The sequence below is a fragment of the Chlamydotis macqueenii genome, chromosome 3 (assembly GCF_036417535.1).
Source record: "Chlamydotis macqueenii isolate bChlMac1 chromosome 3, bChlMac1.mat, whole genome shotgun sequence".
NCBI lineage: Eukaryota > Metazoa > Chordata > Aves > Otidiformes > Otididae > Chlamydotis > Chlamydotis macqueenii.
Window position 1 is genome coordinate 27505474 of NC_141558.1, and position 24980 is coordinate 27530453.

Below are 24980 nucleotides of genomic sequence, written 5' to 3' on the forward strand. Positions count from 1 at the left end.
TGTTTTTTTAACCTTGGAGAGATTACTTCTCTGAAATAAAAATCATATGTTCTGTAGGCTTTGGCTGAGGATGATTATGAAGCAAGAAGAAAAGACCATATCTCTCACTTCATACTACGCCTTGCTTACTGTCAGTCGTAAGTACTTTTTTGATTATGCTATACTCTTTATTATTAATTTTAAATGTATACAAGTACAACCTTACCTTATTATAGACATTACAGATATTTTAGAATTGCATGTCTACTAAATAGAGAGGTAGGCTCAAACAGTTGTGGGTTTTTTTTTTGTTTTTTTTTTTTTTTTTTTTCTCTAGGAACCTGATTTCAACTGTGATGAAAAGAGATACTCGTGATCAAAATTAATATACAGATTTTGTAATAATTAAAAAAACCCCAACTTCTGGGTTTCACACACAGAATGTTGATTTGAGTCTCTTCCTTTCGACATCCTTTTTGAGATTAAAGCACCCCAGTACTAAGTGTTTGTCAGACATTTGCAGTGATTGATAATTTAATTTAAATTAACTTAACTACTCTGTATGTTTAAATTGTTGATTACTGACCAAAGACCTGACTATGTAAATAGACTTTATATTATTGCCTAAAGAGAGAGCCTTGTTTCTGGCAAACTAAAAATACCATGTAAGTTTTAGATTTCCTCTACTGACTCTGCTTTTCTTTCATATGCATTGCTGTGGATGGTTGCACTGCAGTTTTTTTTGTTGTGTGAAATCTCAAGCACAAAGGTGATCTGATCCTGTCAAGTGTGTTCCTTTTGCTTCAGCTGTGGTTTTTGGATGAAATTATAGAGATTGTTGGTGTTTTATCTCTCTTAGAAGTTTTGTTGTGCATCAGTGTGAACTCCTGACTCCTTGCCATTGCAGTCCTTTTTTTTTAGAATTAAAACTGGCAAATATGAAGTGTGCACTGTTTTGAATTGTTAATTCAATTGCACTTTAAATTGCAATATAGTTTGTTTAAATTAAGAGAGTGTGGTAGAATACATATTATGATACCCTGCTAGCTGACATGACTGAAGTGCTGCTATGGATGGATACAGATTCATAAGCAAAAACAGACCAGGAAGGTGAGTGGGAGGGATTGTGCTCTAGGCCAAGATAGGAAGCTGGAATGGATGGGGCTTTTCCTTGGAATGAGTCATGAGACAGTTGAGAGTTCTGGGACAAGTGTTGGAGATGCGACCAAGGTGGCTAGGAGTATGGTGGGTGCCTGCTACAGATCGGTCGGAATAGGAAATAGCAGGCCTCGCAAGCCTCCGGATGGAGGAAACCTCGCCATGACAGCCCCTAGGTGACTTTAACCACTGTGAAATCTTCTGGATTATTCACATCCCATCATGTTGCCCTTTCAAAAGACATCTGGGCTCTGCTGGAAATAATGATAGATGCAGATAATTGAACTGCTTTATTTTTCTCTGCAAGCTATCTTTTTAAAAGAGGATCCTTGTCTCTTGTATAAGCGCTTATTTGACTGCAGCGGTTGCTTAGGAAATAAATGTGAGACATGGTTCGAACCCTGTGTTTCAGGAAAGTATCTTAAGAATTAGGCTCTAGGTGAGGCAGAGGTGGGCAGCTTGCTGAAGGTGAACCACTGTGCCACAGTCAGCGGGAAAGAACCTGGCTTTTTAGTCTAGAGGGACCTTAGGGAGGAGAAGCCTTGGATAGAGCTCCAGGGCACTCTTTGAACTACTTGCAAATGTATTTTTGTGTTCCTGTTTATATACAGATAATTTCATACTGTGTTTCAAGAAAGCAGCTTGATAGTCAGCTGCCACTTAAACTAGCTTTTGGTGTTTCTTTGAAAAGGTGAACTTAATGCTTGCTTGCAAAATGGAAAACAGCCTCTTAAGCACTGTGAGGTGACCCTGTACCCAGCGTTCTTCATTCTCTCTTGAAAAGCACCAACTTCAGGGATAAGGTATTTCTGTATTCTAAAACCAGTGTGTTCCTCAAAAGATAAAATTTGGAGGCAAATAGATTATACTGTTTTCTAAGTTTGCATCATATTAGGTCAGAAAAATAAGCTTGGCACAAATCATTAGGTTAATTGATGAAAGCTATTGAGGTAGGAGTGTTTGTACAAGTGTACTTAAATAGACATAACTGCAAACTAGGATGAATTCAGTTCCCTGTGGCCTGCCAGACAGTTATGTGTACAGACTTGTTTTCCTGTGACGCCACCTTTTAAAGTTTCTAGTTGGCCAACAGTGCCACCCAGGGGTACGAGCTTGCATCAACTTTTTTTCCTGGTCTGCATCAGTCCTCACTTATGAACTGAATTGTTTTATTTTGGTTTCTACATGGTTTGAAGTGGCCGCTTCCACCATTCTTGTCAGTTAAATTTATAATGTAGTCATCATCTCTTGACTGTCCTTCTGCCTTCTGAAATACAAGACTTTAAAGGTTATTCCCATGAATGTTGTTAAGATAAGGTATGTGCAGTCTTGAGGGAACAGTCTCATCCGTGCCTTTCTTTCACACATCTTGTCATGTCACTTTTGTCTGTCAAGACCAGGAAATAGAGTAATCTTGTTTTCATTCACTTTCATGGCAGACACAGCTCTAAATGCATGTTGACCATGACCATGCATTTCTGCTTCTGTCTGTTGCATCTCTTCACTTTATCAGATTAGCTGTGAAGAACCTTGAAAGTCACAGGACCATAATCTTCACTTTACTTACTTAAGATGGAAGAAATAAATCTTGCCTCCGCTCTGACAATGAAACCCTTCTATTAAGGAAACTTTCAAACATACTTTTTTTTTTTAATCTGTGTCGCCTTACAAAGAAATACGTTCTTTATCAAACTTAGCAAGGTCTTTTTGCTGCTTTATGCTATTTTTTTTTTTTCTATATGATAAATTAGACTTGTGTGCTGAAATTGCTGCCTCTTACTTTGACTAGCATTTACTTCTGTGGGCTTTCTGTACCCATACTCCTGTCGCTGTCTACCTTTTGAAACTTAAATTCTGAGGAAAATTCTGGTGTTGGTTGCCAAATAAGATAGCACTCTGGCCCATGCCCAGACTTTTCACAAGTTGACATTAAATTGTTGGTAACTGAACTCTCATATTTAATTGTGGAATGTGAGCTACTAGTCTTAGGCTCCAGATTTTGATGCATTTTCATGTCTTTCTAAGGTACCTCTATGTTGATTCTCCGTAACAAATATACAGGTCTTTCCTACCATTCCTTCGGGAATTAAGAGGTTTTTGGTTTTTTGTTTGGTTTTTTTTTTTTTTTTTTTCCCGAGTGCTGTTCTCTGATATGAAAAAGCGTGTTCTTTCATATTGTTTTTCTGGTTGGGAATCTACTGATCTGATTTAAACTGTTGAGTATTCTGCACACAAAAAAGTTAAGTGGCAAAAACCAAGGAGACGTTCCTAACATTTATGCTTCAACTACTTGCAACTGTCTTGCCTTCAGCAGCAGCTTGGTTAGTTATCTAATGACAGTGACATTGCTTTTCAGTTAAGCTTGTGGTTTTGATAATAAGTATTATTACTAATATGTGTCAGGAATGAGAGTGTAGATTTTTTAAAATGTTAATAATGAGTATAAGATGTGATCTGGGTTTAGAAATGAGGTAACATCTACTTTCGTGATGGAAAGGAAGAACAAGAGACTGACTGGCCTCCAAAGTAACTATACATGCTTGGAGTTTAGCTTGTTTTTTTCTTGTTTTTTTTTTTGTTTTTTTTTTTTAATACTTAGGGAAAAAAAATGCAGTGTAAAGCTGATGAATTAGGAAAAGAGTAAAATTGTCACATCCTAGGATTTTGTTACTGTCCAAGATGATCACAGAAGAACTGCAGAAGATTAGTCATAAAGGCATTAATTTCCATGTCAGGTTGCACAGATTATTAATATATCCCAAGCGCTGAAAGTGTCCACAGGGTTATACTTTAGAAAGCACCTTAACAGAGCCTTTCCATCTGGAATTATAAACTGAATAATAATTACTCTTCTCCAAGCCATATTTCAAGCAGAGGTTTTGTCCACAAAAGCACAAACAACTCTTTTGTAATTCACTGGTTATTCTTATCTAAGACAAGTAAGAAATGGTGAGTACCGCAAAGAGAGTAACAGCTTTGATATCTACAGAGCAATCGTTAGTGTTGAATTAGACTACCTCTGTTCTTTCAAAGCATCTGCAATCATACTTCTTTGTGTATTTTCTCTTCAAAAGTCTTTTCTGATAGAGTGCTCCTTCCTGGAGATTTCCTACCTTCTTTTCCGAGCTCCTCAGTTTGTGAGTCCCGTGCCAAAGTCAGCGCTACATTTAATACTGTGTTCACTAGGTTTGACATCAAGTTTTTAAAGGAAGAGGGAATGCATAACCAGAAAACATATAATGGCTTTTTTTAATAATTTATTTGCAGTGAGGATCTCAGGCGTTGGTTTCTTCAACAAGAAATGGACCTCTTGCGATATCGCTTCAATGAACTGACTGAGAGTTTAAGGCAGAAATTCCTGGAATATGTTAACTTATCTTTTGAAGCTGTAAGTGTGTTACTTTCTGGATTTCTGTTATATAGCATGTGCCTGATGTTATTTAAAATTCTCATTAAGATCGTTTTAGTACTTCTGTTCAAAAAATAAAAAGTGTCCTTGTGGCTCTACAAAATAACCACACAGAACTTCTGAACTTGGAGAATAGTCATGCCGCAGAAATGAGGATTAAGTGATATTGTTTTGTGCTGCAACAAGAGAAATTCAGTCTGCTTTGGTCAACCAACACTTAACTGAAAAATGTGTAATTACAAAGGCAAGTTAACAAATGATGTCATTCTAGTTCTTTACCAACTTATGCAAAACCTTAAAAATACCAAATCTGTGTAGACAAAAACCTGTTACTTTTGAGATGCTTTAGGGATATTACAAAAGAGTTCCTGGTGTTATATGCTGCTTCATTTGTCTGAGTGGATTAAAGGAAAATGTCTGTTGCAGTTTCTGCATTAAAAATTTCAGTAAAATTTTACATTGCATCTATGAACTACTTTGAGAGCTAGAGGCAAAGCTGGGGCTTTCTAACAGAGTAAACTTAAATGAATAAAAATTAATGTATGATCATCATTCTACTGAAAAAAATCTTTCTCTTAAAATACTGCTTAATTAGAAGAACTTGAGTATTTTAAATATGTGGCTGACATATTATATGTTGCTGGATTGAAAGATCTGGCACTAGTGCATGTTGACAATGAAAGATGACTTGTGCAATGTTGAGAATGAATTTGTCTAGCTAAACAGTAACTTGGGCTTTCCTGTGTCTGAGAGACTATTAGAAGTATCAGCCTTTGGTTCCGCAGACCTTTCCACGAATGGTGTGTTTGTGGAGCTGTATTTCCGCTGCTTATTCCCCAGTCTCGTTGTCCTGTCACAGTTTCAGCATTCAGGCTTGTGAGAATAAATTAATATTTACAGGTTGCTGAAAATAGCTGGGAGTATGGCTTGGTTCTGTGCTATTTCATGTGCCTTCAATATATCAAAATGTTTAAGAAGATACTACTTTCTTATATCTATTGAGGCAATGAAGCATAATTTCATTAAAAATCTGCTTCCCTGCTTCTATGGGTTTTCCCCCCTTCCAGTTCTGGTGGAAATTTAAGATCCCTCTTGCACGATCATATATGAAATATTTGAATATTACTAAGGAATTCCATACATAACTGAAGTAGGTCTAAACTCTATGGCGCTGTGTAGCGGCCACTGCAAAAGAAATATTGTTTATCTCAAAGTTGTATTTGTAAAAGACTTTAGAAGGGAAATGAAGATTAATTGTGCTATTCATACTTCTCTGTAAGAAGTTACAATGTTTTTATGCCTTACTGTGCCTAAAACAAGATGGAAATCAAACTTTGTGTTCTGCCTATTAGAAAAGGGAATGATCTCTAGGAAAAGGAGGTAAGTTCTGATATGACAACCCAGTTTCTGTAGTGGTATGCAATAGGAATTCTCCTATCAAATTTGAATTGCTTAAGATATCCTAGGACAGTTAGTTAAATTTCTTTAAAGAGAAGACAGACGTCTTGCACTTCCTAGATAATGGTTCTGCATCTTGTTACTTCTCAGTTTGAAAAACTCGATGATTTCAACTTCTGTTAGGATATATTCAACATCTCGAACAATAACTTGTTTCAGCTTTTGATTTTTGGCCACGGTTTGTGTCAGGAGTGAAGCTATTTTCTTTATTCCTTCTGGTTAAAGCATTCTGTGTAGTATAACAAGTGTTGGACTATTATTCAGAATCCAAAAGCACAACTTTTTTTTTTTTTTTTTGGCCAAATAAAATGTTTTAATGGAGTGTTGTTTTGCTTGCAAATACTACAAAAATAATACAGGCTACTAGTATCTGAGAGTAACTGTCTTAGTTAATTTCCATAATTTATCTTCTAGTGCAATCGTTTATTTTCTAATGAAATACCAACAGCTTTAAACTAAACAGCTTTAAAGCTGTTAATATTGCATTAGAAAATTAAATTATTTAAGATTTGTGCTCTTCAGACATTTAAAAATCTTTTTAGATGTATCTCTCCTGTTCTTTTTGTTATTCTTTAAAAAATTAAAACAAATTTAGTTTTGAAGATTATTCTATCTTAACAAAATTATTTACACACCTTTCATTAATAGCTTCCTCCTCAAAATTATTGTATTGAGAACTTCAGCGATTCAGAATTTACCCCATGTTTCTTGAGGAAGTAAGTTGTAGTCGAACCAGAGGTGATGTTTACAATATAGCCTCCTTTCCAGTAAATAGAAAGACACTGAAGAAATTTAACTTTTGAACTTTACCTTTGACAGTAGTTAGAACTCTCCGGGGCAAATAGAAATTATTTTATATACACACACACACACACTCACTCACTCTGTGATACTTTATTTGGTAGAAGTCTTTTCCATGTGTTTTCCTGAGAGGGGTTAGGCTTGACTTGGGAGTGGTTAGGCTTGGCCTGGGAGCAGCATTTTTTACGTAACACTTTTACAATATCAACTTTTGGGAAATAGTATTTTGATAAAGTGTTATTATCTAATAATACTTTGATAAAGTATTATTACTAGCTCATTTAAAATGTAGTTTTTTTAGAGCAGTGTCATCTAATTGATAGCCAGTTGTGGAATATTTCTCTTGATGTTACCAGTTCCCTGGGAAAATGACAATTTGAATAGCATTTGCTTCATGTTAGTTAAAATTTTGCTATCTTGCAGAAAGGATCTCAAGTTGTTCAGCTTGGAGCACTGGACTTAAAGGAGCATTTGCTAAACTTTCTATGAACTCTGCAGTTCTGTTGTTCAGTAAAGCTTATTTTTGTGCTTATTTGACACTTTAATTTCTGGACCTCATTCTGTAATCTTTTCTGTCTTGACTTTTTATGTAATACTTAGAAAGTGGCTTGCTGTCAAGTGTCTGTCAAATTTTGGGGAACTGCTTAAGGGAGAAGGGACTGGAAGACTGGCTGATGCATGTCTTACTGCTTGGCAGAAATACTCTTGTCTCAAAACTAAGCTTGCTTTTCTTAAAAATCCCACCACGTTAATCCACGACTCACTCCTTTTTCACCTGGTCGTGTAAGTTAATGTTATTTTAGGGTTATGTAGTTTGTCAGCCTTTGAATATTTTCAGATGTGAGAGTTTCCTGCTTTTGATGTTTTCCTTGTCCTGAAAGGAGTGCTACATTGCCTTTCTTGGCACTTTAATGTGGGGCATTCAATATGAGAAAAAGATTCTGCTGTATAATTGTCTCTCTCTTTTTCATGAACACGAAATAGTTACCAGTTCCCTGTTTCTAGAGCTTGCTTATTTTTTAATCTGTACTTTGGGAGTATTTTCCCCTCGTATATTGAGTGGTTTTCTATCATAATACCAGGAGAATCATGGAATGGTTCTGAAGGTGTTTCAGAATGTTTTCAGTCTATTTTATTAAACAAAAGAAATGAACAAACTAACAAAAAACCCCAAACCAAAACAGAAAGAAAAAAGGCTTTTAGGGGGCAGTGCTGTCATCATCCAGATAAATACTGAAGCTTTTTGTGTATGACATGTAATTTTCAGCTCTCAAGGAAGGCACATTAAATAGTCTGTGTGCAAAGTCAGTCACACAGGGAGCACAGGAAATCCTTGAGCAGCACTCGAGAGAAGTAAATGCTGACATTTAAGGTGTCAGAGCCCATCAAAGAGGATATGCAGACACAGGTGTGCAGTTGAGATTTACATTAATGTAGGAGATTAAAGCATTAAAATCTTAGTATAAATGAGTAATTACAGCAATGATACCTGTCAGTTTCTGGCAGTAAAAGCCACTAATATAGATTTTAAAGATATTTAAAGGGAAATATAGTGAATATTTTAAATATTGTAGTAATGGAAGAAAATATTTTAATCTCAAAATAAGTTTTTCAATATATGAAGGAATTATATAAAGTAAATGGTTTTACAGGTAAGTGACACTTCGGCTTTAACTAGGAAGTCGTTTTTCTTTCTTGGCATAAGCTGTGGGCATCTACTGCTTTCCTTTGTTTAAATTAAGAGTGCCTAATTTTATTTCTGCCAGACTGTGATACAAGACCTGTTTGGAGTCATTTGACATTATGCCCAAGCCCTGTTTTGTCATGTTACTCTATCAGTGAGACTGGTTGTCTCTGTGGTTTTCCACGTGCCCTGCTATGGATGCACCCCCTCATTCGTCCCCCTTTTCCTACCCCAACCTTTTGACTTGTCCTTTTCATTTTCTTCTTGTAGCTCGCTGTGCATGCCCATATCAGAAGCTCTTGAGAAATGACCATACTTACACTTCTTTGTTATAATAGTGCTTGTAGACCTTCACAGTGTGAGATAAATCCTAGTTTATCGATTTGATGTTCTGGTAGCCTTTTTGACATAATAAGAACATTACGGCAACTGCCACAAGTTGTTGTTATTGAAAAGCTTTCAGTGGGTCTGGAAGTTGTGGAAAACTGCAAGATATCTGGGTCACTGATGTTCCTAGAAATTCCTGAGTTAAGGTGTTGAGGTTACTATTGTTCATTTATTTGGTCTTACAGGACCTAACAGCAGGGAAATGATTAATCATGATGATGATGATAACCTGAAGCCGTAAAAATTGAGTAAATGCGTTCTTTCCTTCACTCTGCTTATCTTTTTTTTACCCTTCCAGGCTGTGTCTATGTATGTCATATCGCTCAGTAACTCCTAGATCTTAGGCTGGATTTTTGCATGCTTCTGAAATACAAATAAGCACCTCTAATATGTTCTGTTTGTTTCAGCAGTTGTTTTAAGATATTTTGGAGACGTGGTGAGAGTATTCTCTTTAGAGTTTTACTTACCTTTTTTTTTTTTTTTTCTTCTAGTATATACCAACTTATGCTTTATAGTATTAAAGGAGAAACTGGGCCAGCAGTTACCTAGTCATACTGGTATCTTAGCTTTGGTTAATAGTTAGAAGTGGAGTCCTCTGGATTGGCATCTAATGTGCCCGTTATTGTAAATTAGTATTTGGAGTAATAATTCCTTAAAAGGAGACTCTGCTAGTAGAAGTCTAAATTATCTTTCGCTTCATTCCTTGTGAATTTGACTTACAAGTTAATTTCTGTAGGTACTAAGACTTCCTTCCTTCCATGAATTTGACTTTTTCCTCATCTGCTGCTCAGTGCTTCTGTTCCTTAAAATGACAATGAACAGAAATTTCATTACCTTTTTATGAAACTTTTCATGAAAGAACTATCACTTACTTAATTCATTTTTAGACGACTGCCACATACTCTGAGGCCTCTAACTTCTAATTCCTGGAATAGGTCTGCCATATTTTGCTGCTCTCTCCTGTTTCTCAAATCAATCTAGTCCTCCTTGTCCTATCACAAAGTAACCCTCTGTAACTTACCCATCTCAGCATCTTGCATTCCTACTTCCTGTGTACAAATCTCAGAAGAAGCAGTGTCTAATTTTACTCTTAAATTCTGGGAGATTCTTTCATGCCGTAGTCCATTTCAGTGAAACTGATTATGAACAGCTTAAGTGCATTGTCTTTCTTTTGACAGGATTTCAATTTTGAAGAAAATTTAACAATTCACTGTCTGTCTTCAAGTAACGAGCTCTCCTGCCAATATTGCATGCAGTGCTTCATCACTAAATTGACTACATAGCAGTTACAATGCTTGCTTTTTCTTTTTCCTACCTTCAACTTCAGGTCCTCTGGTTTCTCAGCTACTCTTTCTTCCTCTACTGAAACCACTTTCTAGTCTACTAGGTCTTGCTTCTCTTCTGTCATGTATGGCTGTGCATATTTTGATTATTTTCTTTTAACTTACCTGCTCTGTTTCTGTGGTGAGGAAAATAGGATTATGTTCTTCAAATTTTCCTCTTTTTTTTGTGGATGTGTTATCACTGTTACTATGGTCTCAACCCTTACCTGATAGTTAAAAATATTTTTTTGCTACTAGCTCTTTGTTTTCATTTGGTTTTGTCTCTCCTACTTTCTCTTTCAGATGTTCTCCTACCTTATGTTCAGTGTAGCAAAGCTGTACTTTTCCTCAGAATGCCCTTTACTACTTGGTACTGTCAGAGGTATCCCCTCTGAAGCCTCCAGCCTGAGAGTTTGAGCCTCTTGTCTGCTTTGCCGTGCACAATTTCAACTGTCCAAGATCTACCACTTGTTCTTAGACATCAAATGAAAGAACTGTCCTTTCAGCATCTGCAGCTGAAGGTCTCTGTAGGTCTGTGACCTATCTTGTGTTGATTTGGAAGAGACAGTGAACTTCTGGTTCCTTTCCGCTTAATTCTTGTGAAAACTTACCACAAAACTTGTTCATCTTAACCAGTCTCTGGGGGCTGTTTAAGGGTCTCTCTTCTGTTTATGTGGACCAACATTTTCTGTGGTTGCTTTCAAAATGCTATATATTTCTTCTCTTTTTGTCTTTGACTCTTTCAATAGCGCTTTGAAGATGACAGTTGTTTCATTTGCCTTGTGGATGAAAACTTCGCAGCTTTGCTTGCAAAGTCCCTGGCAGCTGCTTTACCTTCCTTACAACTTTTTTTTTTCCTAATGTCAAACCTACCTCTGCTTTCCAGTAACATAAGTATATTTTTTCTTGTTCTATCCACTAGTTGAGAAAGCTGATTTTTTTTTTCCTTCCTCTTTGTGTTTGCCTTTTACATGTAAGATTACTCTAATTATGCTTTCTTCTTTTAGCCTTTCTTTGTGTAGTAATTTATAATTTCTGTGAATGTCCTTTAGCATTTTTTAATGGGGCCAAGATTTTTTTAAGTACAGTGTCAGCTGGTCAGAATATTCCAGCTGAACCATTACCAATTCTAAGATGACATGGAGATCAAATTTGTGTATTCTTTGCATTCCTCCCCCCTCAACAGCATGATATAGCAACTCCCATGGTGGAGATGGGGAGGTCTCATAGCTGCTTTTCTCAGCGCTCCTGGTTAGTCAGCTCATCCTCTGTTTGTACAGAACTGACTTAGATGTAGAACCTTGCAATGTCTCTGCTGAAATACAGCCTTCAATTTTAGACCTGATTTTCTCGTCTGGTCTCTTTCTCCTGAGCACTTGCAGCGTCCCCAGCCTCATGGTTTTTAAATATGTAATCTGCTCCTGTTTTAACATACAAGCTAGTAACTAAAATATTAAATTTTAGTTTAAAATTAGATAATTGTAGAACTTGGCTTAATACCTCCTTCTGCTTTTGAGTTAAATTCTTCCATACGTGGCTCTTCCAATGGTTTTGTACCCAGGTTGTAGGAGACTCAGTGGAACTGTTTGGCAGTGAAAGTATCTTATGAGAGTGACTTTAAGGACTCTTGACACAATATGGCACCTGCTGTTTTCCATATCCCTGAGGTCTGCTGCACTGTTACAAAGGCAGTGAGATTGGCTTAACAGAATTTGTTTTTTGACCAGATCCATGGGGGCCGTTACTTGTCTCCTGTGTTTTTTCCCAAGTGCTATCAGATGCTTTGATTTGTTCCTGTACCTTTCCAGGAACTTAACTTCATATACTGGCATGTGGAGTGGAACAGAATGTAAAGTTTTATCCTCAATTTATTTTTCACTGATGTTTTGGTCATCATCTTGACTGTTCTGATTTCCTGTGACCCTTCCTTCATCTTGTCCTCAGACATTGCTTGAAACAGACGTATTTCCTCTTTGTTGCTTCCCCAAGAAATGAAAATTAATCATTATCATGTCTTTATCTGTGGTATAAAGATGATGTATAATTGAGTTTAGGTTCCCTGCAGTGCTTCTGTTCTGTGTTATCTTTCTGCAGTGTGCAGAAGAAATAAACTTCAAAGTGTAGTATATTTCTTCCTAAATACATCTTTCTATGTTGCTGTTTCCTCTCCACAGAGCATAAAAGGTCCTATTTGTATTATCTTAGAACTTTTTCACCTCTGAAAAGCCTCTTGAAATGTAAAAAATATTATTAGTTTTTTAGTAACTTCTATATTGGATACCTTATTTTTGGGTTACTGACAGTTGTTGCAAAATTAACCATCTTAATTTTTTTTAATGCTGTTATAGAGCACATTATTTCAATAAAATGCTTTGGATCATAGTCATGGGGAAGGAGCAGCAGATGGGAATAGTCAGTTGGGGGAGCTAATGCTCTGCAGTGCATCTGCCAGTATTAGAGAGGAAAGAATAAGAACTGCAAAATAAAAGGAAAGAGAAAAATGCGTTAGTGGAGGTGATTATTATTATTCCCTCCCCCCGAGTAGCTCTTTGATGTTGTGGTTGAAGTACTTTTTTTAGCAGCTTTAAGCAGTAGAAATTAAACTTCTTTGATTTCTGTTTTTATGATCAGAGCACTCCGATGAGAGACTTCCTGATATCACTATTTTGCTTTCCTCAAAAGCATTTATCTCAGCAGTGGGGCAGTTGTATAAATATTTGTAGGTTAGCTTCTTCAAAAAGTGTTTTATGATTACCTTTATTGGGTACAGAAGATCCTAAAGTCACATTTGGATTAATGAGAATGGGACTAGTTTGTGTCCTTAGTATGGACAGATATATGTGAAAGAAACTACTCAATATCAGGTAGATTCAGATTAGCTATCAGGAAAAAACTTTTTCCACTGAGGGTGGTGGAACACTGGAACAGGTTGCCCAGAGAGGTGGTGGAGGCCCCATCTCTGGAAACGTTCAAGGCCAGGCTGGATGAGGCTCTGAGCAACCTGATCTAGTCAGGGATGTCCCTGCTCCTTGCAGGGGGGTTGGACTGGATGACCTTTAAATGTCCTTTCCAACCCAAACCATTCTATGATTCTATGTCTAGCAACTAAAAGGCTGTGACTGTAAAGATCCATTTTGATACTAGGTGTATAAATAAAAATATTCTTCTCATTGGGTTTACGGCTTTGTGTTTCAGAGGCATCAAATAATATTTCTTCTTTCCCCAAACACGATGGGGAAGAGTGCTTAAAAGTGGAAACTATCTAGAGCCCAATTTTACTGTGTGGAAAATTATGCCAAGCTAAAACAGTAACTGTGATCAAGTAGGCTGCAGCTTGCATTTGTGAAGGAAATGGTTCTGAATTTTATCTTGCTTTCCTGCTACTTGAATCTTAAATTTGTCCTTTGGCTTGAGAACCAATGATGCTTGTCTTACAGGTGACAGCAAAGGTCAGGAGTGATGCACGTCTAAGTGAGAAAAGTGTTGTGTTGCCAAAGTAAGCTAAAAATATGTATTCTGTCACTGAGCTCCATGCTAAAACTCATAATAGAAACAAAATTGTATTTGGAAAGGCTTAGGAGTAGGTTGCTTTGGATTTTGTTTTGTTTTTTTTTTTTTCTTTTTTATTCAGGGATTTGTTAAATAAGACAGTGAAACGTACACCATTAGCACTTTAAAAAACGTAACAGGTTACTCTCATTCTAAGTTACTTAATTTCAAAGGAAGCAATACATTTCTCAGTTTAATCATTCAAGTTTCGGAAGATACATTTAAGTGAAATAGAGTGGTGACTTTGTGACTTTTACTGTTCCTTTTTAAAAATTGGGGTGTTTTTTTTTTGTTCCAGATAAAGAAAAAAACCAACATTGATATCTAAGTTTATGGCTACCTCTTCTAGTTGACTGTGGTTATGTGTTATTTCTGCAGTCCCTAGCACAAATAGAGGCTGGGCGCATAATGGATCAAGAGCAGCCCTGAGGAGAAGGACTTGGGAGTGCTGGTGGATGAGAAGCTCAACATGAGCAGGCAATGTGTGCTTGCAGCCCAGAAAGCTAACAGCATCCTGGGCTGCATGAAAAGAAGCACGGCCAGCAGATTGAGGGGGGGTGATTCTGCCCCTCTGCTCTTGTGAGACCCCACCTGGAGTGCTCTGGAGCCCCCAACATAAGAAGGACGCGGACCTGTTGGAGCAAGTCCAGAGGAGACCATGTAGATGATCTGAGGACAGGGTGAGAGAGGTGGGGCTGTTCAGTCTGGAGAAGAGAAGGCTCCAGGGAGACCTTATAGTGGTCTTCCGGTACCTCAAGGGGACTCATAAGAAAGATGGGGAGAGACTTTTTAGCAGGGCCTGTAGTGATAGGACAAGGGATAATGGTTTTAAAGTGGAAGCAGATTCAGACTGGATATAAGGGAATTTTTTTTTTTTTACAATGAGGGTGGTGGAACGCTGGATCAGGTTGCCCAGAGAGGTGGTGGATGCCCCATCCCTGGAAACATTCAGGGTCAGGTTGGAGAGGATGCTGAGCAACCTGATCTGATTGGAGATGTCCCTGCTGCTTGCAGGGGAGTTAGACTAGATGACCTTTAAAGGCCCTTTCCAACCAAAACTATTCTATGATTCTGTGATTAGAGGCAGAAAATCCTAGGGAGGCCTCTTTCCTCAGAAGTATTAACAACATGGGAATCCAGTTCAACCAGTATGTAGTACACTTTAGACCACTGTACTACAGTCCGAGGATTCGATAGGCCAACTTGCAAGTCTGTTTGCTAAGTAATGTCTTGTGCAAAGCAACCTTACTAACTGGCTGCAACCCAAAATAAATGGATTGATTGCAAAACAACCTGAGTATTCTAGCAAGCTAACATTGTGAGGGATGCATAGATGGGGTGAGGTGTGATTAAAACATTTAAGCTTAAAATGAATTGTAATACTCTCTTATGGAATTTTTTAATGAACCTTGATTAACAGGAGAATATAAACACATCTCATAAATCTTAAGAGAAGTGTTGGTTGGAAGGAAGGGAGAACATGCACTGGCTTTTTTTTTTGTGTTGTGTGCGTGCTGGCGGGATGGATGGGGAGGGGTCTTTGTTTACCCTTCTCTAATGGATTCTTGAACTACAAGCATGACTTTGCTATTAGTCATGGAGAAAACTAGCATTTTGCTGCTGTAATTATAGTTGCAGGTATTTATTTGCACATGTGGTGTTGGTGATGTTCTATAAAATTGTGGAATTAAGTAATAAATGTGGCTGAAGAATATATAGCTACTGGGGATGTCCCTTTTCACCTTCGTAAACATAACGGACAACAGTTTGTAAATTATGCAAAATGCTAATTACAAGTTCTAATTTGGTAATCATCTGTTTGATTAGAAACAGATGCTGATTATCGGCAGAAATCTAAATGGACCTTTAGAAGATAGCTTTCATGGCTTAAAATTGACTTGTGAAACTAAAGTCAAACTAAACCACAAACTCTGCAGTTCCTTATGCCCCCTTTAGTGCCCTGGAGCATTATGATTCTTAGTAAATAGCTTTGGTTCATTGTTTGAGTAAAATAGGACCTTTAGAGTCCCCTCTGAGGTTGAATCCTTCTGTACTGGGTACTGTACACTTTTTGTTTTGAAGTACATTCTCTTCCAACTTTGAAAAGGTTATGTGCTTTGATATAAAAATTGCAAAAAATGCTTTGTTAAAAATGAGATTATAAAGAAAAACATTCTTCTTCCTAATCTAGCTGAAAACAACCAGACAGCGTTTGGAATGCAGTCTGAATCCTGAGGCAGACATTCTGCTGTAAACCCAGATTTCTAAAGTAACGTGAAGTGGTAGCTGTACCAGAAGCACAGTGGAGAATAGGTGTCTTCTACACCATGTTCCTCAGCTTGTCATAGAAGAGGTGGGAAGGGTACCCACACTACTTGTGCTCTGGCACTCAGTGATTGACCTGGAGACACTTGAATGGCGTTTATCTAGTGGCTTGGAAATGGTGAAAGAATACTAAATCCTAACCTGATCCTTGTAGATCCTCAGTTCTTAGCAATTGGTAATTCTGGATTCCTGGAAGAAACTTAGTATAGACAAGGAGAATGGTGTCATCGAGTGTCTTCTCTTTTTTTTTTTTCTATAAATATTTTAGACATTCTTTTGGGGCATAAGGGAAGAGAAAATTTTGTAAAAAATTATATCCATACATTAATCAAGAAGAAAATAAATTATTTGGGTAATCAAGGTGTTACGTTCTTCTGAGGTGGTTGAGGTTAAGAATATTTCCAAAATTAATTCATTCTTCACATAGCCGTGAATGTAGTAATTTTGGAAATGTTGATGTTGTTCCTTAGTACAGCAGCATAAAAACTGATAGGATAGTTTGTGCAGGATGTAATTACCCTGCAAGTAGAATTTACTAGCTGCTCTTCTGGACGTGAGCTTCATAAAATGGTCTGTAAACACTGAAATACTCTTCCCTACTAATCCTGTGATTGAATCTAGAGAAACATTTGTTAACAAGTTTCTGTAAAATTGACTCTAACGTTAGCATCCTGATATATAAATGGAAGAAAACCTGTTGCCATATTTCTCATAGGGGTCTTCCGTTAGGTCTTCAGTCATGTGCGACTCTAATATGTATCTGGTGATGTTTCTAGAATAATCTGTAGTGCTTGTTCAGCTTTCCTTTTCACGGATGTAGCGAAATGTTTGTCAGAAATATAGGAAACTGGACCTTTGTCACTGAGTTTTTGTGATTATGGAAACCATGAATTAGCTGCGTAGTTGAGGTAAATCCATAAAATATCCTTTCCATGCTCACTCCTGACTTTAAATAAATAAATATTAAATAAAAAAGGACGATGGATAAAAATACATAATAATTCCAAGTGCAGCCCTTTGTATTTTTAGGGATGCCAGCAACCTGAACTTGAGCTAAAATAGTAAGTTGTGGTACCATGGGAAATAAAAATTTCTTCTTAATTAATTTGTGTGTGGCCAAAATGGAATTGATATATCTTAAGAAGCATTGTAATCAGGTTTGTGTACAACAGGTTTATGAGCCTCTGGAATGTTTTATTTAAGGCTCTTCATGCTCTTAATTGGTAGGACAGCTGGGAATGACGTCCTATCTTAATCAAGCTAGTATTCATTAACTGACTGAATACACTTTATATTATTAAATTTAATGATGTCTAGATTAATACTTTTGTATTCTAGTTCTATCTTAGTTTGTCCTGTGCTGTGTGGCAGTGGAGAAGATTGACTAGAAATGATTATTTTGTCTGTTTGATATTTAAAATTGCAATATAGTGCAGTGTTGAGAGACTGATACCACCTCTTTGTGAGAAGGGTGTTACGCCATTTGAGTACCAGCTGCTCAGTGACTGAAAGCAAGTTTTAAAAAGTTCAGTTTCAAAGGACACCAGTGATGTGTGCACGTAAATACCTGAAGCTGAGCCTTGGAAAAGGAAAGGACTTGTGCATTGAGTTCTTGTTCCTTACTGGGAGACTTAGAAGCAGCAAAATTAAGTAGTTGTGAATGTATAGTAGAGTTATGTGTGCATGCTGCTTCATCTCTTCATTAAAACAGAGTAGGGATATAAAATTTATTTTGAAGTTTTTGGACTGCCTCGCTGCCGATGTTTGTTTAACCAAGCCTTACATATTAAATTATTCATATTTTAATTTAAATTTATGTGTCTTTGTTGCCAGGGCAATTCTGTGATTAAAATCAATGAATAAATTGTACATAGAAAGCAAGAAAACTGGAAATAATGCAACTTGTCCCAAATTCTTGCTTCTTTCCTTTCCTCTCATGCTTTCCCTCTTTATGTTTTATTTTTGTAAATAAGGCTCACAATCTTATGATGAAATCTTGACTTGTTTCAAGCTACTATACGCATCCCACTGTCACTGAGAGGGGAGATCCTTTTCCTGATGTTATTGTTCTTTGCTTGGTCAAAGCAAAGACTGACTTGGTGATAAGCAGTTTCTGTTTATTAAACTGGCAACAAACTGACGAGGCAAAACTGCAAATTGTTTTCTGTGGGGTGAGTTGAATCTATTCAGTGAGGAGGGTCAGGTGAGCACCAGATGACAACCTCAGAAGAATTCTGTTGTGTGGGGGTTTTTTTGGGTTTTTTTTCCCTCCTTTCTTAAATCTTTTGAACATCACAGTAGTTTATCGGGCAAACATCATCGAGTGCTGTCAAAAATTAAGCAGTCTGTTTATCTTTCCGACCTTGATTAGAATCCTAAAAGCTGTATTTAATTGTCTAATTTTTTAATGATTACTGGAATGTGTTCTTGCAGGTGCCATTTTAGAGATGGAATTATTAAATGTACAAACCGTAGCGTTCTTATTAAATTTTTTTTTAAAAAGCCAAAAAAAAAAGAGCACTTTTCCAGCTTCTATGAACCAAGAAAAACTGGGATACGTTTCATGTTGCTCTGTGTACGGAGGTACAGGCATGACCTAACTGAAAGTTTGAATCTGAGCTTAGATTATAAGAAGCTTATTTTCATCACATTGCATCTTCAATCAAGTTTACACAGTTTTGTCTGAAAATGGTGAAATCCTTAATGCCAATGCAAGGTTATTTTTAATGTTCCAGTCTTTAAGGAAGCAAGTTTTTATTTCTAAATGTGTTCTGGAGTAATTTCCCAGCTAGTTAGGGGCTAAGAGTCTCCTTATTTCTTCTTACTCTGCATTAGCTGAAAACTAGAAGGCAATGGGAGTTTGGTGAAAAAGTAAGGAGCAGAGTGTTTGTAGGGCTGCTGAAGGTTTGCCTAACCTATAGGATACTAGAGGCTGTAAGAAGTAAATAATTTTAAGAGTTTTATAAGTAATATTTATATGATAAATATTTTGTTGCAATAATATTTGTATTTGTTTAAGAATACAATCTCTGATGAAACTCTATTTTTGGTAACACTGTCCACAGTCTTATCCAAATCTTTAGTCATGGCCCATTAAGCTATTTTTCTGATGATTTCACCAGGATCACTTTTACCCCAACAGTGTTAAATTTTTGCTAGTGAGATGCAAGAAAATCTAAAATCACTGTGACTTCTGTACAAGATTGATATGTTCAAATTACTAATAAAGAAGGATCTAGACAGCTTGTGAAGTTTGGAGTCAGTCAGTATAATTGTTTAATGTTTATATTAAAATGTAAAAACTGCTTGAAATTAAATGTAATACTGTGTAAAATGATTTTGTGGTTGAAAACGAGCTAATTGTTTTTTGAAAAACAAATAAGCAAGGCATCCTTGCCTTTCTGTCTTCCCATTATCTCCCTAACATTGCAAGAAGCCTGTCTGTAAAACAGTCATTGGACTGTTGCAATTGTTTTCTGTAAAAAAACAACCAAAAACCACAAAGAAACCCACAAACCAAAAACAAACAAAACCCCCAAAAAACAAACCAAAACCTCTGTCCTTGGCTTTTTTTTTTTTTTTTAACTGAGATACCATAGAATTAGTAATGGAATTGCAACCACTATAGCTATACAATATGTTGTACCATTTTTATTTGAAGATAAGTTTCACAAAGGGTTTGGAATGACGTGATGGAGTGGGACTCTTATAGTCACTGCTCTGGTATTAAAATTGCAACTTCGGTGTGTACTAGGCGAAAGGCAAGCTTTCGGGCTGATGTGATGACTTCGATTTATACTTATGTACACAAGAAATGTTATCACCTGGAAGGAGTAGCAGGGTTTTGGTAGCACTGTGTGAAATTCCAAGATGTCATGTTTGAAAAGCAGGAATCATCCAAAGACTAACAAAAATAAGATTGTTAATGACAGTATTTTATAGAAAGTGTTTTTTGTATCATTTACACACACACATTGAACTGTTTTCATACAGCTGCTTTGTTAAAGAGAAATGGTTTCCTTGCAGGGTGTTTTTCCCTTGGCCATTAGGTTTTCATATGCAGAAATATAATGCTACTATGTATTTCCTCTGTCTCCAAAGTTACATTCTTCTGCCCTCATGGCAGCTTTATTATTATTTTTTAAAGCTGATTTTCCTGAGAGAGTACTACAGATTACATCAAGATGTGGACAGGGTAACTGTAAGCCTTCTAGACATCACTGCCTTGGCTGCTTCATATGCATCTGTCAGATCACTTTTATAGAGTGGATTTGTTGAGCTACTGCTCCAAGTTTGAAATTAAAGAGTCCTTCCTATGACTTCCAAGGAAAGTGTTGTGGTTTTGTTTCATTTTCTCAGTTTTTCAACTGGGAAGAAGGAATAAAGTTTGTTTAAATGCCCATTTAATGGCATAGAAGTGTTAGCCAACAAATTAGATATTCAGAGAAGAAACTGCCTATGCGCATCCCTTCCCATGGAGATGAAGGACACTGAGAGCCTTTTTCAACTTGCGTTTGGACTCTGGGTATTTATTGCATGTGACAGCCTTGGCTTGGTTCCTGGCTAGTCTCTGAAAGCCATCTTGGGCTGCAGCCTTTTCTCACCTCTCCGTAGGCATTGGAGCACACGTCCAGTTATGTAGAGCAGTGTCACACAAGGTGTTACACTTTGACATTTGTGTCTGTCTATGTTTTGAGAACGTATTCTGTGTTCCTTAACACTTAATCCCTTTCAGTCAGGGACTACTTCCATTGTACTTTATCAAGAACATATCATGGAAGTATTTAAGACTGTTGTTGCATGTACTTAAGTTACTAGGTATAATTGCTGGATTACCAGCATGTATGATCTGTTTTATCAGAGTGGATGATTTATAATTTAATTTTTTTTATTTGTTACTTTTTTCAGATTTTAAAGGCTGAGCTTAATCATAATTGCTCTGAGCAACCTGATGTAGTTGGAGATGTCCCTGCTTCTTGCAGGGAGGTTGGACTAGATGACCTTTAAAGGTTCCTTCCAACCCAAACTGTTCTATGATTCTGTGATTCCAAATTTTGTTTTTATTTGGTTTCTGTGGAGGAAAACTCAAAAACAATGTATTGACTAGTAAAATAATTACAATACGCTAAGTGTGGCATTCCTGCTCTATTTTGTGCATTATTGAGTACTCAAAAAGCATAATATATGTATTATGTACATGCAGTATTTAAGTTTTTATTTTAGGAAGTGTAACATTGTCCATGAGTTTTCAAGATAGAAATTTTGTCTTAAATTCTTTAGGTTGTTAAATTAGAGCATTGCTGCTTAACTTTCCTATTTCAAGAACTGGGAAAGCACTAACATTTAACGAACAAATATATACCGCTGTTCTTGCTTCTCAAAAAAAAAAGTGATAAATCCATGAATATAAGATGATTAATTTTTTTTAAAAAGTCTGGATTTAAAAATGAGCTGAAACTGATGTTTTTGTTTAAAAATCTGACAAAGTTGTTTCCTTCCTAATTGTCATTGAGTCATCATGCTTTGTTTTAGTGCATTCAGTAAATCTAGATATGAGCAGAGATTGTCACAAGTTTTAGTCTGAAGATGCTGACTTTCAAAAAAGGCATGTTTTATAGTTCTTGTGCTAATGTTTATAATTATTATGTTTTAAAATCGGCACTACTGCTTCAGAAGGAAGGTTAACACCATTGACCATTAGTGTTTTGCTGGTTTCTGCTTAGTTTATTAGTGATCACTTCTTTTTCCCTTGTCAGCTGGAGTGATGATATATTTACAGATAAAGTAATCTTTTAGCACATGTTAATTAAAAGAAAAAGCCTTATTCCAATGTATTTCAGCAGTTTTAAAACAAGTTCTTAATTTTAGATTAGTGAAGACCTGAAAAATGAATTGTCAAATGAGCTGCATGCATCAACCCCTGGCCTCACTGTGCCTAAAGTAAAAGAACAAATGTTCTATAAGGTAAGTAGAAATTGATAAGTTCTGCAGATTTGCATTAATTCTCTTTCAGTTAAACTTGGAGTTACTAATTTTAAGGTTGTGTTAATACCATTGCTAACAGTTAATCAACGTATCTAAATTAACAGAGACTAATGAGATTCCCCTTCAGTGTAGGGTAGAGGGAGGAACTGAGTGAACGAAGGAAGCTTTAAACTACCATTAATGTCTTCTGTCATCTTCTGCCATCCCTTGTCTTTCACCACCAAAACAGTCTTAAATTTTAATATTTCCCAGCCAAATGACTTAACTTGCCTGGCTGATAGACCATTCAGGATGGAGACGTTCTCAAACCTCTGTTGCTGAAACTAGATTTGGTCTGATTGTATTATTCTGAAATTCTTTTTGCAAGAGAGCGAGGAGAGAAGAAAGAATTATCTAAAGTAGCCCACTGATTCTTCTTCGGAGTGAAGTTAGTTGGGTTCCAGATATGTTTGCAAGACCTTTTATATGTAGCTTACCTGAATCAAGGTAACAGAAGGCCAACAGGGGTCCATTTTCAAATATCGAATCAGTAAGTGATGCAAGGCTACATAACTAGGCTAATAATCATAGAATATGAACTTTAAAGTAGCTTGATTTGCCTAATTGCATGACTTTCTGTAAGTAAACAATATTTTTCCACCAAAAAAATGATCAGCTATTCTATTCCAAGTCAACATTTAAATTCAAAGTCTGTGTGTTTTGCCTGGATTTGCCTGCTTTGTTAAAAGACAGAGTGACTGAAATATTTACTGGTCCATGTGGAATCTTAGGGTTGTAAAGATTGTTACTGCATTATTTTGCTATTCCACAGTGTGGGTTGTTCTTCTTTCTCAGGTTGGACTTGCAGATGCTGTGGATCTATTTAGAACCAGAAGAGTGTTTATTAAAGATGGCTTTGCATATGTGCCACTTAAGGAGATTGATGCAATTGTTTTGAATAACTATAGAACAAAGTTATCTAAAGCACTGGCGGTAAGTCTGATTAAGTCTGATTTTTTTTTTTTTTTTTTTTTTTTTTTTTTTACAACTTCTCTTGCATTCTTTAGTGACACTCTTGGACAGTAGCCTTTTGGATTTTTGAATTTATCTGCTTCCATCTGGAGAATACCAGAAACGCTATCAAAAGTGCTGGCAGCACACAAAAAAAAGTTGTTTATGAGCTGAGAGTTCATTAACTTTAAATGGAATTTAGCATGTGATGTGCCTTGTAAAGAAGTGTCTGCTAGAGGATTTTGAAATTGTTTCCCACATAGACAGCAACATGACTTTTCATTCAAACTGTTAGCCCCATACACACAACTGTCTTTTTCTCTTTGTATCGATCTTTTCTCCCACAACATTTTGCCATAGTTTTTTGTTGAAACAAGTAAAATAGTGATTTGTGTGTTTTTTTTTCTTTTTTCTTTTGTTATGAGGATAAGTCAGAACATGTCAGGCAAAAATAAAATCTTAGTTGTATGAATGTTTGAGGTGTCAAATCTAGTTAGGACACCTGTGGTAAATACTGTTTGTGAATGTTCTGTTAGTAATTCAGTGATCAATTTAGGTGTTGCTAATTTTATAATATTAGAGTCTTCACAAGGTTTAAAAGCTGGTAATCATGTATAATGCATAGAATTTGAGTCCTAGAAAATACTGCATTGAATAACATGAAGGCAGTTTGGATGGCTTTTTGGAAATGTTTTCAAAGCCTTGTATTCCTATGTCACATAAATGTCAAGGTTGACTGTAAGTGTTTAGTAAAGAAACAGTGTGAAGTAAAAATGCATTCCTTTAAGAAGCTGCCAGTATGCTAATTTTCTAATTTGTTAATTTTGAACATAACCAGCATCTGTGGAATTATTTAATTTGTGAAAATCTTGATACTCTTATGTGAACACTTCCATTAGAGCTCTTTAATACAACTGCAACTAGAAACATCCTTATTTCAGTTGGTGCATAATGTTCTTGCTGAAAGCTGATAACACTTGTGTGGGATTTAAAACAATGAATGTGTTCTATAGAAATGTGGCTAAGTATGCAGGTTATCTGCATCTATTTAAAATACTTCTGAGAAGCTTCAGGGACTTCTAGAATTTGCCTCTTGTGTGAGTAGCTGAGGAGAAGTCTGAAAAACAGTAGGAACTGCAATGAGTAGGCTACACTACTTTTTCAGTTTGAGGAAAAATCTACAACTTTTTATTATGAACAGACACTATCTTTTATATAATTCATTTAACTCGGATTACTTTGTTAAAGCCAGTAGCTACTTTATAGTAAAGCAGTACTTCTTTATGTTATCCTCTGTAATCATGGTTTATAAATTTTAACACACTCATGAGCTTGGAAAGCTATCTTGTATAGAAGTGCTATGTTTACTTATTGCAGTATTTCAGATTTGCATTAGTTTTTTGTTTTAATACATACCTTTTGTTTATTAAAGTTCACCATATTTTCAGAGTAAGGAATAAAAGATTAGTGATTTCTGTCCTATTCCAAAGCTCCCGATTGAAATTAAGGGGGTTTGATTACTAATTTAATTTGGAAAACCACATTTAATAAACTGTTTCAGCTAATTTTAGCCAGCACAGTGCACTGCTGAGAGATGCTAAGAATATTATTAAATTGAGTCTTTTGGAAATGAAGGTTAAAAATCCAGCATGTTCTACAGAGGTCAGTCTAAAATTCTGTTACACCAAACAGAGACATAACTGTAGCGGTGACGCTTGGTAGCTGGATAATTAGCGTAGTTTTCACTGGAACGAAACTATAGTCCTCATAATGAAACTGTAAGAATACACTTGTAAAGAAAGAGTTGTACATAAGGAGCCCTTTTGAAATCTAAAGATGATAACAGTTGCTGTTCCACACATACAAATTGGGAGGATAATCTTCAGCGAAGTACCTTTATTCCTCACCTTTATCTGGTATGAAGAGGCACATT

At 36.3% G+C, this 24980-nt stretch overlaps 1 protein-coding gene and 1 long non-coding RNA gene across 2 annotated transcripts in view; both read left to right on the forward strand.

Annotated features, from left to right (window-relative positions):
• LOC147601206 (uncharacterized) overlaps positions 1-24980 on the forward strand; it is a 381994-nt gene that overhangs the window by 25072 nt on the left and 331942 nt on the right. The gene's annotated exons all lie outside the window — the stretch shown is intronic.
• Positions 1-24980, forward strand: part of PRIM2 (DNA primase subunit 2) — a 112447-nt gene that overhangs the window by 1195 nt on the left and 86272 nt on the right. Inside the window, exons 3-6 of the mRNA XM_086743271.1 lie at positions 58-137; positions 4405-4525; positions 21941-22036; positions 22892-23029. Coding sequence (XP_086599397.1) covers positions 58-137; positions 4405-4525; positions 21941-22036; positions 22892-23029 — 435 coding nt within the window. The remainder of the gene's footprint in view (positions 1-57; positions 138-4404; positions 4526-21940; positions 22037-22891; positions 23030-24980) is intronic.